Source organism: Pelophylax lessonae (assembly GCF_965119305.1).
Source record: "Pelophylax lessonae genome assembly, contig: HAP1_SCAFFOLD_204, whole genome shotgun sequence".
Lineage (NCBI taxonomy): Eukaryota > Metazoa > Chordata > Amphibia > Anura > Ranidae > Pelophylax > Pelophylax lessonae.
The window spans coordinates 48,607-63,324 of NW_028120113.1; the positions used below are offsets into that span (position 1 = coordinate 48,607).

The following is a 14,718-nucleotide window of genomic DNA, read 5'->3' on the forward strand; positions in this document are numbered from 1 at the left end:
GTGTAAAAATATAAATCCTCCAGCAGGGGGTGCCATCATACAGTATGGAGGTGTAATAATATAAATCCTCCAGGAGGTGGAGACATCATACAGTATGGAGGTGTAATAATATAAATCCTCCAGCAGTGGGTGCCATCATACAGTATGGAGGTGTAATAATATAAATCCTCCAGCATGTGGCAGCATCATACAGTATGAAGGTGTAATAATATAAATCCTCCAGCAGGGGGAGCCATCATACAGTATGGAGGTGTTATAATACAAAGTCCTCCAGCAGGTGTTGCCATCATACAGTATGGAGGTGTAATAATATAAATCCTCCAGCAGGTGACGCCATCATACAGTATGGAGGTGTAAAAATATAAATCCTCTAGCAGGTGGCGACATCATACAGTATGGAGGTGTAAAAATATAAATCCTCCAGCCGGTGGCGTCGTCATACAGTATGGAGGTGTAATGATATAAATCCTCCAGCAGGTGGCGCAATCATACAGTATCGAGGTGTAAAAATATAAATCCTCCAGCAGGTGGCGCCATCATACAGTATAGAGGTGAAATAATATAAATCCTCCAGCAGGTGGCGCCGTCATACAGTATGGAGATGTAATAATATAAATCCTCCAGCAGGGGGCGCCATCATACAGTATAGAGGTCTAATAATTTAAATCCTCCAGCAGATGGAGCCATCATACAGTATGGAGGTGTAATGATATAAATCCTCCAGCAGGTGGCAAAATCATACAGTATCGAGGTGTAAAAATATAAATCCTCCAGCAGGTGGCGCCATCATACAGTATAGAGGTGAAATAATATAAATTCTCCAGCAGTGGGAGCCATCATACAGTATGGAGGTGTAATAATATAAATCCTCCAGCAGGTGGCGACATCATACAGTATGGAGCTGTAATAATATAAATTCTCCATCAGGTGGAGGCATCATACAGTATGGAGGTGTAATAATATTAATCCTCCAGCAGGTGGAGACATCATACAGTATGGAGGTGTAATAATATAAATCATCCAGCAGGTGGCGCCATCATACAGTATGGAGGTGTAATAATATAAATTCTCCAGCAGGTGGAGACATAATACAGTATGGAGGTGTAATAATATAAATCCTCCAGCAAGTGGCGCAATCATACAGTATGAAGGTGTAATAATATAAATCCTCCAGCAGGTGGCGCCATCATACAGTATGGAGGTGAAATAATATAAATCCTCCAACAGGTGGCTCAATCATAAAGTATGCAGGTGTAATAATATAAATACTCCAGCAGGGGGAGCCATCATACAGTATGGAGGTGAAATAATATAAATCCTCCAGCAGGTGGAGCCATCATACAGTATGGAGGTGTAATAATATAAATCCTCCAGCAGGGGAGCCATCATACAGTATGGAGGTGTAGTAATATAAATCCTCCAACAGGTGGCGCCATCATACAGTATGGAGGTGTAATAATATAAATCCTCCAGCAGGGGGAGCCACCATACAGTATGGAGGTGTAATGATATAAAACCCTCCAGCAGGTGGCGCCATCATACAGTATGGAGGTGTAGTAATATAAATTCTCCAGTGGGGGGAGCCATCATAGAGTATGGAGGTGTATTAATATAAATCCTCCAGCATGTGGCGCCATCATACAGTATGGAGGTGTAATAATATTAATCCTCAAGCAGGGGGAGCCATCATACAGTATGGAGGTGTAATAATATTAATCCTCCAGCAAGGGGAGCCATCATACAGTATGGAGGTGTAATAATATAAATCCTCCAGTAGGTGGCGCCATCATACAGTATGGAGGTGTAATAATATAAATTCTCCAGCAGGGGGAGCCATCATACAGTATGGAGGTGTAATAATATAAATCCTCCAGCAGGTGGACCCATCATACAGTATGGAGGTGTAAAAATATAAATCCTCCAGCAGGGGGTGCCATCATACAGTATGGAGGTGTAATAATATAAATCCTCCAGCAGTGGGTGCCATCATACAGTATGGAGGTGTAATAATATAAATCCTCCAGCATGTGGCAGCATCATACAGTATGAAGGTGTAATAATATAAATTCTCCAGCAGGGGGAGCCATCATACAGTATGGAGGTGTTATAATACAAAGTCCTCCAGCAGGTGTTGCCATCATACAGTATGGAGGTGTAATAATATAAATCCTCCAGCAGGTGGCGCAATCATACAGTATGAAGGTGTAATAATATAAATCCTCCAGCAGTTGGCGCCATCATACAGTATGGAGGTGAAATAATATAAATCCTCCAACAGGTGGCTCAATCATAAAGTATGCAGGTGTAATAATATAAATCCTCCAGCAGGGGGAGCCATCATACAGTATGGAGGTGTAATAATATAAATCCTCCAGCAGGTGGAGACATCATACAGTATGGAGGTGTAATAATATAAATCCTCCAGCAGGGGAGCCATCATACAGTATGGAGGTGTAATAATATAAATCCTCCAGCAGGTGGCGCCATCATACAGTATGGAGGTGTAATAATATAAATCCTCCAGCAGGTGGTGCCATTATACAGTATGGAGGTGTAATAATATAAATCCTCCAGCAGGTGGTGCCATCATACAGTATGGAGGTGTAATAATATAAATCCTCCATCAGGTGGCACCATCATACAGTATAGAGGTTTAATAATATAAATCCTCCAGCAGCGGGAGACATCATACAGTATGGAGGTGTAATAATATAAATCCTCCAGCAGGGGGAGCCATCATACAGTATGGAGGTGTTATAATACAAAGTCCTCCAGCAGGTGTTGCCATCATACAGTATGGAGGTGTAATAATATAAATCCTCCAGCAGGTGACGCCATCATACAGTGTGGAGGTGTAAAAATATAAATCCTCCAGCAGGTGGCGACATCATACAGTATGGAGGTGTAAAAATATAAATCCTCCAGCAGGTGGCGCCACCATACAGTATGGAGGTGAAATAATATAAATCCTCCAGCAGGTGGCGCCATCATACAGTATGGAGGTGTAATGATATAAATCCTCCAGCAGGTGGCGCAATCATACAGTATCGAGGTGTAAAAATATAAATCCTCCAGCAGGTGGCGCCATCATACAGTATAGAGGTGAAATAATATAAATCCTCCAGCAGGTGGCGCCGTCATACAGTATGGAGATGTAATAATATAAATCCTCCAGCAGGGGGCGCCATCATACAGTATAGAGGTCTAATAATTTAAATCCTCCAGCAGGTGGAGCCATCATACAGTATGGAGGTGTAATGATATAAATCCTCCAGCAGGTGGCGAAATCATACAGTATAGAGGTGAATTAATATAAATTCTCCAGCAGTGGGAGCCATCATACAGTATGGAGGTGAAATAATATAAATCCTCCAGCAGGTGGCGACATCATACAGTATGGAGGTGTAAAAATATAAATCCTCCAACAACTGGCTCCATCATAAAGTATGCAGGTGTAATAATATAAATCCTCCAGCAGGGGGAGCCATCATACAGTATGGAGCTGTAATAATATAAATTCTCCAGCAGGTGGAGACATCATACAGTATGGAGGTGTAATAATATTAATCCTCCAGCAGGTGGAGACATCATACAGTATGGAGGTGTAATAATATAAATCATCCAGCAGGTGGCGCCATCATACAGTATGGAGGTGTAATAATATAAATTCTCCAGCAGGTGGAGACATCATACAGTATGGAGGTGTAATAATATAAATCCTCCAGCAAGTGGAGCAATCATACAGTATGGAGGTGTAATAATATAAATCCTCCAGCAGGGGGCGCCATCATACAGTATGGAGGTGTAGTAATATAAATCCTTCAGCAGGTGGCGCCATCATACAGTATGGAGGTGAAATAATATAAATCCACCAGCAGGTGGCGCCATCATACAGTATGGAGGTGTAAAAATAGAAATCCGCCAGCAGGGGGAGCCATCATACAGTATGGAGGTGTAATAATATTAATCCTCCAGCAGTTGGCGCCATCATATAGTATGGAGGTGTAATAATATAAATCCTCCAGCAGGTGGCGCCATCATACAGTATGGAGGTGTAATAATATAAATTCTCCAGCAGAGAAGCCATCATACAGTATGGAGGTGTAAAAATATAAATTCTCCAGCAAGTGGAGACATCATACAGTATGGAGGTGTAATAATATAAATCCTCCAGCAGGTGGCGCAATCATACAGTATGGAGGTGTAGTAATATAAATCCTCCAACAGGTGGCGCCATCATACAGTATGGAGGTGTAATAATATAAATCCTCCAGCAGGGGGAGCCACCATACAGTATGGAGGTGTAATGATATAAAACCCTTCAGCAGGTGGACCCATCATACAGTATGGAGGTTAAATAATATAAATCCTCCAGCTGGTGGCGCCATCATACAGTATGGAGGTTTAATAATATCAATCCTCCAGCAGGGGGTGCCATTATACAGTATGGAGGTGTAATAATATAAATCATCCAGCAGGTGGCGCCATCATACAGTATGGAGATGTAATAATATAAATCCTCCAGCAGTGGGTGCTATCATACAGTATGGAGGTGTAATAATATAAATCCTCCAGCATGTGGCAGCATCATACAGTATGGACGTGTAATAATATAAATCCTCCAGCAGGGGGAGCCATCATGCAGTATAGAGGTGTTAAAATACAAAGTCCATCAGCAGGTGTTGCCATCATACAGTATGGAGGTGTAATAATATAAATCCTCAAGCAGGTGGCGCCATCATACAGTATGGAGGTGTAAAAATATAAATTCTCCAGCAAGTGGAGACATCATACAGTATGGAGGTGTAATAATATAAATTCTCCAGCAGGTGGCGCAATCATACAGTATGGAGGTGTAGTAATATAAATCCTCCAACAGGTGGCGCCATCATACAGTATGGAGGTGTAATAATATAAATCCTCCAGCAGGGGGAGCCACCATACAGTATGGAGGTGTAATGATATAAAACCCTTCAGCAGGTGGACCCATCATACAGTATGGAGGTTAAATAATATAAATTCTCCAGCTGGTGGCGCCATCATACAGTATGGAGGTTTAATAATATCAATCCTCCAGCAGGGGGTGCCATTATACAGTATGGAGGTGTATTAATATAAATCCTCCAGCAAGTGGCGCCATCATACAGTATGGAGGTTAAATAATATAAATCCTCCAGCAGGTGGCTCCATCATAATATTTTGGGTTGTAATAATATAAATCCGCCAACAGGGGGAGCCATCATGCAGTATGGAGGTGTAATAATATTTATCCTCCAGCAGGGGGAGCCATCATACAGTATGGAGGTGTAATAATATAAATCCTCCAGCAGGTGGCGCCATCATAAAGTATGGAGGTGTAATAATATAAATTTTCCAGCAGGGGGAGCCATGATACAGTATGGAGGTGTATTAATATAAATCCTCCAGCAGGTGGCGCCATCATACAGTATGGAGGTGTAATAATATTAATCCTCCAGCAGGGGGAGCCATCATACAGTATGGACATGTAATAATATAAATCATTCAGCAGGTGGCGCCATCATACAGTATGGAGGTGTAATGATATAAATTCTCCAGCAGGTGAACCCATCATACAGTATGGAGGTGTAAAAATATAAATCCTTCAGCAGGGGGTGCCATCATACAGTATGGAGGTGTAATAATATAAATCCTCCAGCAGGTGGAGACATCATACAGTATGGAGGTGTAATAATATAAATCATCCAGTAGGTGGCGCAATCATACAGTATGGAGATGTAATAATATAAATCCTCCTGCAGTGGGTGCCATCATACAGTATGGAGGTTTAATAATATAAATCCTCCAGCATGTGGCAGCATCATACAGTATGGAGGTGTAATAATATAAATCCTCCAGCAGGCGGAGCCATCATACAGTATGGAGGTGTTATAATACAAAGTCCTCCAGCAGGTGGCGCCATCATACCGTATGGAGGTGTAATAATATTAATCCTCCAGCAGGTGGCGCCATCATACAGTATGGAGGTGTAATAATATAAATCCTCCAGCAGTGGGTGCCATCATACAGTATGGAGGTGTAAAAATATAAATCCTCCAGCAGGTGGTGCCATCATACAGTATGGAGGTGAAATAATATAAATCCTCCAGCAGGGGGCGCCATCATACAGTATGGAGGTGTAATGATATAAATCCTCCAGCAGGTGGCGCAATCATATAGTATCGAGGTGTAAAAATATAAATCCTCCAGCAGGTAGCGCCATCATACAGTATAGAGGTGTAAAAATATAAATCCTCCAGCAGGTGGCAACATCATACAGTATGGAGGTGTAATAATATAAATCCTCCAGCAGGTGGCGCCATCATACAGTATGGAGGTGTAATGATATAAATCCTCCAGCAGGTGGCGCAATCATATAGTATCGAGGTGTAAAAATATAAATCCTCCAGCAGGTGGCGCCATCATACAGTATAGAGGTGTAAAAATATAAATCCTCCAGCAGGTTGCGCCATCATACAGTATGGAGGTGTAATAATATAAATCCTCCAGCAGGTGGCGCCATCATACAGTATGGAGGTGTAATAATATAAATCCTCCAGCAGGTGGCGCCACCATACAGTATGGAGGTGAAATAATATAAATTCTCCAGCAGGGGGTGCCATCATACAGTATGCAGGTTAAATAATATAAATCCTCCAGCAGGTTGCGCTGTCATACAGTATGGAGGTGTAATAATATAAATCCTCCAGCAGGTGGCGTAATCATACAGTAACGAGGTGTAAAAATATAAATCCTCCAGCAGGTGGCGCCATCATACAGTATGGAGGTGTAATAATATAAATCATCCAAGTGCAGTATGGGGACAAAGGAAATGCCAGTGCCTGGGGTGCAGTGTGATGCCATGTGAAACCCTAGGAGAAAGAAGCAGAGGTCTCCCCCCCCCCCCCATCCTCATAGGAGAAAGAAGCAGAGGTCTCTCCCACCCTCATAGGATAGAGAAGCAGGGGTCTCCCCCCCCCCACCCTCAGAGAGAGAAGCAGAGGTCCCCCCCCCCACCCTTATAGGAGAGAGAAGCAGAGGTCTCCCCCCCACCCTCAAAGGAGAGAGATGCAGAGGTCTCCCCCCCCCCCCCACAGGAGAGAGAAGCAGAGGTCTCTCCCCCCTACCCTCATAGGAGAAAGAAGCAGTGGTCTCCCCCCCTCCCTCATAGGAGAGAAGCAGAGGTCTCCCCCCCCACCCCCAGAGAGAGAAGCAGAGGTCTCTCCCCCCGCCCTCATAGAAGAAAGAAGCAGAGGTCACTCCCTCCCCCCCCCACCCTCATAGGAGAAAGAAGCAGAGGTCTCTCCCCTCCCCCCCACCCTCATAGGAGAGAGAAGCAGAGGTCTCTCCCCCACCCTCATAGGAGAGAGAAGCAGAGGTCTTCCCCCAACCCTCAGAGAGAGAAGCAGAGGTCTCCCCCCAACCCTCATAGGAGAGAGAGAAGCAGAGGTCTCCCCCCCCCACACCATCATAGGAGAGAGAAGCAGAGGTCTCCCCTCCACCCTCATAGGAGAAAGAAGCAGTGGTCTCTCCCCCCCACACTCATAGGAGAGAAGCAGAGGTCTATCCCCCCTCACCCTCATAAGAGAGAGAAGCAGAGGTCTCTCCCCCCCACCCTCATAGGAGAAAGAAGCAGAGGTCTACCCCCCCACACCCTCACAGGAGAGAGAAGCAGAGGTCTCCCCCCCCCACCCTCATAGGAGAGAGAAGCAGAGGTCTCCCCCCCCCCACCCTCATAGGAGAGAGAAGCAGAGGTCTCTCCCCCCCACCCTCATATGAGAAAGACGCAGAGGTCTCTCCCCCCACCCTCATAGGAGAAAGAAGCAGTGGTCTCTCCCCTCTTCCCCCTTCCCAGAGAGAAGCAGAGGTCTCTCCCCCTCATAAGAGGGAGAAGCAGAGGTCTCTCCCCCCACCCTCATAGGAGAGAGAAGCAGAGGTCTCCCCCCCCCCCCTCATAGGAGAGAGAAGCAGAGGTCTCTCCCCCCGAACCCTCATAGGAGAGAGAATCAGAGGTCTCCCCCCCCTCCCTCATAGGAGAGAGAAGCAGAGGTCTCTCCCCCCCCCACCCCAATAGGAGAGAGAAGCAGAGGTCTCTCCCCCACCATCATAGGAGAAAGAAGCAGAGGTCTCTCGCCCCCCCCCCCACCATCATAGGATAGAGAAGCAGAGGTCTCCCCCCCCCCACCCTCACAGGAGAAAGAAGCAGTGGTCTCCCCCCCTCCCTCATAGGAGAGAAGCAGTGGTTTCCCCCCCTCCCTCATAGGAGAGAAGCAGTGGTTTCCCCCCCTCCCTCATAGGAGAGAAGCAGAGGTCCCCCCCCACCCTCAGAGAGGGAAGCAGAGGTCTCTCCCCCCACCCTCATAGGAGAGAGAAGCAGAGGTCTCTCCCCCCCACCCTCATAGGAGAAAGAATCAGAGGTCTCTCCCCCCCCACCCTCATAGGAGAGAGAAGCAGAGGTCTCTCCCCCCACCCTCATAGGAGATAGAAGCAGTGGTCTCTCCCCCCACCCTCATAGGAGAGAAGCAGAGGTCTAACCCCCCCACCCTAAGAGAGAGAAGCAGAGGTCTCTCTCCCCCCCACCCTCATAGGAGAGAGAATCAGAGGTCTCTCCCCCCCACCCTCATAGGAGAAAGAAGCAGAGGTCTCTCCCCCCCCACCCTCATAGGAGAGAAGCAGAGGTATCTCCCCCCCTCACCCTAAGAGAGAGAAGCAGAGGTCTCCCCCCACACCCTCATAGGTGAGAGAAGCAGAGGTCTCTCCCCCCACCCTAATAGGAGAGAGAAGCAGAGGTCTCTCCCCCCCACCATCATAGGAGAAAGAAGCAGTGGTCTCTCCCCTCTTCCCCCTTCCAGGAGAGAAGCAGAGGTCTCTCCCCTTCATAAGAGGGAGAAGCAGAGGTCTCTCCCCCCCACCCTCATAGGAGAGAGAAGCAGAGGTCTCCCCCCCCCACCCTCATAGGAGAGAGAAGCAGAGGTCTCTCCCCCCACCCTCATAGGAGAGAGAAGCAGAGGTCTTCCCTCCACCCTCATAGGAGAGAGAAGCAGAGGTCTCCCCCCCCCACACCCTCATAGGTGAGAGAAGCAGAGGTCTCTCCCCCCCACCCTAATAGGAGAGAGAAGCAGAGGTCTCTCCCCCCCATCATCATAGGATAGAGAAGCAGAGGTCTCCCCCCCCCCCACCCTCACAGGAGAAAGCAGTGGTCTCCCCCCCCCTCCCTCATAGGAGAGATGCAGTGGTTTCCCTCCCTCCCTCATAGGAGAGAAGCAGAGGTCCCCCCCCCTCATAGGAGAGAGAAGCAGAGGTCTCTTCCCCCCCCCCCACTCTCATAGGAGAAAGAAGCAGAGGTCTCTCCCCCCCACCCTCATAGGAGAGAGAAGCAGAGGTCTCTCCCCCCCACCCTCATAGGAGAAATAAGCAGTGGTCCCCCCCCCACCCTCATAGGAGAGAAGCAGAGGTCTAACCCACCCCACCCTAAGAGAGAGAAGCAGAGGTCTCTCCCCCCCCCCCACCCTCATAGGAGAGAGAAGCAGAGGTCTCTCCCCAACACCCTCATAGGAGAAAGACACAGAGGTCTCTCCCCCCACCCTCATAGAAGAAAGAAGCAGTGGTCTCTCCCCTCCCCACCCTCACAGGAGAGAAGCAGAGGTCTCTCCCCCCTCATAAGAGGGAGAAGCAGAGGTCTCTCCCCCCCACCCTCATAGGAGAGAGAAGCAGAGGTCTCTCCCCCCCACCCTTATAGGAGAGAGAAGCAGAGGTCTCTCCCCCCCACCCTCGTAGGAGAGAGAAGCAGAGGTCTCCCCCCCACCCTCATAGGAGAGAGAAGCAGAGGTCTCTCCCCCACCCTCAAAGGAGAGAGAAGCAGAGGTCTCCCCCTCCCACCCTCATAGGAGAGAGAAGCAGGGGTCTCCCCCCACCCTCATAGGAGAGAGAAGCAGGGGTCTCCCCCCCACCCTCATAGGAGAGAGAAGCAGAGGTCTCTCCCCATCCCCCTCACCCTCATAGGAGAGAGAAGCAGAGGTCTCTCCCCCCCCACCCTCATAGGAGAGAGAAGCAGAGGTCTCTCCCCCCCACCCTTGTAGGAGAAAGAAGCAGAGGTCCCCCCACCCTCATAGGAGAGAGAAGCAGAGGTCCCACCCTCATAGGAGAGAGAAGCAGAGGTCTCCCCTCCCCCTCATAGGAGAGAGATCTTCTATCATTCCTATCCGGAGGTCTGACAGAAATCTCATTGGTCCGGCCTCTTATATATACCGGACCACCCAGAAATAGAAGGGGTCCAATATACAGGAAGCAGCACGAGATCAACTCTATTAATAAATTATATGTAGAAAAAGAAACCCAACGCGTTTTTTGGGTTCAGATCTCCCCTGATGAAGGAATATTCCAACCCTGAAACGCGTCGGCTTCTTTTTCTACAGATGATCACTTCGGACTCCTCCATCGTTAGTGTGGAGATACTGCTGATTATTCTTTAGATGAATATTCAGGATGTCCCTTACTTTCCCCAGGGGAATGGGGCAGTGGGGGAGGTAACCATGGAAGGGGGGGGGGTAACAATGGAGGGGGGGGGGTAACCATGGAAGGGGGGAGGTATCCATATGGGGGGGAGGTAACCATAGAGGGGGGGGATTACCATGGAGGGGGAGGAGGGTAACCATGGAGGGGGGGTATCCATGGAAGGGGGGAGGTAACCATAGAGGGGAGGGGGATAACCATGGAGGGGGGGGGGTAAACATGGATGGGGGTAACCATGGAAGGGGGGAGGTATCCATGTGGGGGGGGGGGTAACCATAGGGGGGGATAACCATGGAGGAAGGGTAACCATGTGGGGGTGGGGTAACCATGGAAGGGAGGTAACCATAGAGCGGGGGATAACCATGGAGGGGGGGGGGTAACCATAGAGGGGTGGGGTAACCATGGAAGGGAGGTAGCCATAGAGCGGGGGATAACCATGGAGGGGGGGGGGGTAACCTTGGAGGGGGGGGGGTAACCATGGAGGGGGGGTAACCATGGCGGGGGGTAACCATGGAGGGGGGTAACCATGGAAGGGAGGTAACCATATAAGGGGGGTGGATAACCATGGAAGGGAGGTAACCATATAAGGGGGGCGGATAACCATGGAGGGGGGGGGGTAACCATGGAAGGGAGGTAACCATATAAGGGGGGCGGATAACCATGGAGGGGGGGTAACCATGGAAGGGAGGTAACCATAGAGGGGGGATAACCATGGAGGGGGGAGAGGGTAACCATAGAGGGGGGGTAACCATGTGGGGGGGGGGGGTAACCATGTGGCCATGTGGGGTAGGTGAACCTGTAGTTTGTTGGGGTGACACGTCCTCACCCCAGGAAGTGGCATGTCGCTATGACTGGCATCAGACCGCCACCCTCCTCGTTATCACCGTTTATGCCAAAACTTCCATCCCGGATCTCACCGACATCACCGCCAACCGCACCCAGGTGAGACATTCCACCTATGACATCAGAGGACCTGTACTGTATTATGCATGGATATTAGGGGTGCCTAGGCACAATAAATGCATGGATATTAGGGGTGCCTATTGGTGTGGAGGATTGATCCGTCCTTGTAGCCTTACAGCTATTGGTGTGGAGGATCGATCCGTCCTTATAAAGCGATCACAAGCGGTTTAGGTCTGTGTGACCTGAGGCCATCCGGTAAGCAGTATTGATTACCAATATCACAAGTTGGAGCACCAGAACTGAAGAATTGGTTTGTGTTACATTACGGCACCGACTACAGCCACCATTTGCACATTATTATCTGTCTGCCATTTATTTATTGCACAGATTAATCCCCATTTACACAATATCGTGATATATTGCTCATTAACTTATCACACCAGTCACTAATTGTTAATTATTATTGATTTAATCACTAATTATACGCCACACACGGATGACGCACACACCTAGAGTGGATTTCAGGTTTTTACACTTATTCGCATCTCTAGGATATTGATTTGAGTTAAATATTTGTCACCTATACAGATACAGTGTATACATTTTATAGATACACCTACAGCATTACCCAAGATAAAATATCATCCCCCTCATACCAGCGCCTACTTCATTTCTCCATACATCTGGAATTTTTTTGGTATATACCATTAAAATAAAGGGGCAGCCGGTATTTATAGAGTGCCTTAGATTAGATCCAGGTGCCTTCACCTATACAACCACATTGGTAAGTCTCCTGTCTGACCTCACTGGCTACATGCTTGTTGCAGGCTCATCGGATGGAGACAGAAAAGTAAGGGTCCTTTCACACGGGCGGACTCCGTAAATCATCCCATTCGCTTGCGGGTGATATACGGACATAATGCATGTCAATGGGATTGCGGATGACCATCCGATTTGCGTCCTTTCAGTTCTGTTCCGTTTTTTGGAATGGAACAGAACCCTATTTCTCTTACGTCCTCCGACAGTCACCACCCACTCATACAGTCTTCACCAATGGGGGTATTGACTTCCTCTCCCTAGGAGGAGCTAGGCATAAGACTTGTTGAAACAAAAGCATTTACATAGACACACCTATGGGGGCTGTCCCACTGGTCCAATACCCATCCCAACTCAGTTTGTCTTCTGCCTAGTTCAGGAGTAGTCAGGCTTCCCTGTGCTGGGGCTACAGTCTAAGCCTTCTTTTATTTTATGATTTTATTTTCTTTGCATTGCTAGCTGTTTATTATGTCAGCTTTTAGTTAGTCGGATGAAGATGGAGTTTGCGGAGCTGGGAATCGGACTGGCCGTCCTGATTATCCAGGATAGAGGATCAGATGGAATCCCAGCCCGCCATCGAGCGTTTCGCAGGCTATGTGTTCGCCCTGGCCTCACAAACGACCCATCCCTGTCCATCAGGGATGCAGCCTGTGAGGTGGTTACCTCACCGGACACATCCACGGTTCGTCCGTGCACTTCTGGTGTCCTGTGTTTTTGGCTGGCGGCACTCCCCTACCATCTGAGGGTGGGTGGTTTTCCATTTGATATGAGGCACCCCACACCATCGGGTACAGGTAAGTACACTCTGTGTGGGGCCTCTGTATGGGGTCGGCAGTCCTGTGGTGTCCCCTATCTCTGTGCATTTTGGGCTCCCTGATCCCGGTCCCTGCGGGGGGATTTTCTCTCACAGCCAGCGCTGTGTGGGGTTTGGGGGATCCCTCTCCTGTGTCACTAAGTGTGCTTTGAGGTACAGACACGTGTGGCGACCGCTGCGGGGTTAAAAACTGCCTGTCCGCCATTTTAGATGTGGGCAGCATGTCTGGCTTCACTGTGGGTGCTTATACAGCATTGTATGTAGTGTATTTTGGCGCCTTGCAGCGCCACCTTGTGTGTGGCAAAACAATCGTTCCGAGCACATGTCAGCGGCCATTTTTCCAAAGCCTCCCATTACTTTGCATTGGCATCCATTTTTCCTTAGCCTGCAGCCTCACTTCAGTCTCTGCAGTGACATCACTTCCTTCCTTTACTCAGGAGCGACCGAAGGAGCTGTTAACACACTTCTGGGGCTCTGTCCTTCTTTTCCTCCATTGTGCAATCTTCCTGGCTTCAGTTTTGTCCCTGGGGGGGGTGTCTATGTTCCTCAGTCATTGTTGTAGCAGTGTGCTGCGGGGTCTGCAGCGCTCTTAAAGGGCCAGTACCAAAAAAAAAAAACTTTTTAGCAATGGAATCCCAGGACAGCAAATTCCCTCCAGCCTTGGTGGGGGATTCTGGTTCCTCTGAATCCTCTACCCTGACTCATTTGGCTGCTGTTGTGGCGACTTTGGTGTCCAAAATGGATGTGCTGATGACTGAACGTGCTGCTAGAAAAAGGCCTAGGATTTATTTTTCTTCTGATTCTGAATGGGACATAGTTGCTGTAGGTAGCGTACCCCTTTCAGAGTCTCGCTTTTCTCAGGACCCGCAAGAGTCTGAGGGGGAGGTTACAGGGGTGGATGATTCCCCGCCTGGGATGCCCGAGGAACGCGCAGCTATGGACGCGCTGATTTCTGCCATAAAAGAAACTACATTTAGAGGATAAGCCCAATCCTCCGAGCATTGTGTCCTCTTTTGGTACACACAGAACCCGCAAGATGGCACAGGTTTTTCCCTGCCCCGCTGTGTTTCATCACACTGTGAATGAGCAATGGCGCAATTTGAAGCACACCTTCACGGTGCCTAAAAGGTTTCAACTTCTTTACCCTTTTGCGTCTACTACGGTTGGACGCTGGTGTATGCCTCCTCAAGTGGATCACACTGTAGCCAGATTGAACAAGGATACTCTGGTTCCCACCGAAGATTCTCCGATATTTAGGGATCCTACGGATAGGAGGCTGGAATCACTTGCTCAATCCTATTTTCGCCTCGGTCATGGCGGCTCAGGCTATGGCGGATTGGACCATGGTGCTCAGACGCACACTCGTGGCTGATTCTGCCCCCCCCCCACATCTACAGTGGAGATGGTGGACCAGATTTATCAAGGGGTCATATATTTGTGCGATGCGGCCTTAATTGAGGCCCCTTTGGCTGCGTGCCTGTCCAGTGTCGAGGTGCTTAACCCTCGGCTGATATGGTTGAAGAGCTGGTCGGCTGACCAGAAATCTAGAAAGGGGGTGGCTGACATTCCCTATGCGGGGTCTCGCCTTTTTGGAGAATCCCTGGATGAATTGGTTAAGGGAGTCACTGGGGGCAAGAGCACTCTGCTGCCCCAGA

General features: G+C 48.6%; 1 protein-coding gene across 1 annotated transcript in view; it reads left to right on the forward strand.

Annotated features, from left to right (window-relative positions):
* Nucleotides 1-12,002, forward strand: part of LOC309543555 (cysteine and histidine-rich domain-containing protein 1-like) — a gene marked incomplete at both ends in the record, with an annotated part of 59,165 nt that extends 47,163 nt beyond the window's left edge. The window contains 2 exons of the mRNA XM_082276027.1: nt 11,362-11,472; nt 11,985-12,002. Of these exons, the coding sequence (XP_082132153.1) occupies nt 11,362-11,472; nt 11,985-12,002 (129 nt within the window). The remainder of the gene's footprint in view (nt 1-11,361; nt 11,473-11,984) is intronic.
* Between the last annotated feature and the right edge of the window lie 2,716 nt (nt 12,003-14,718).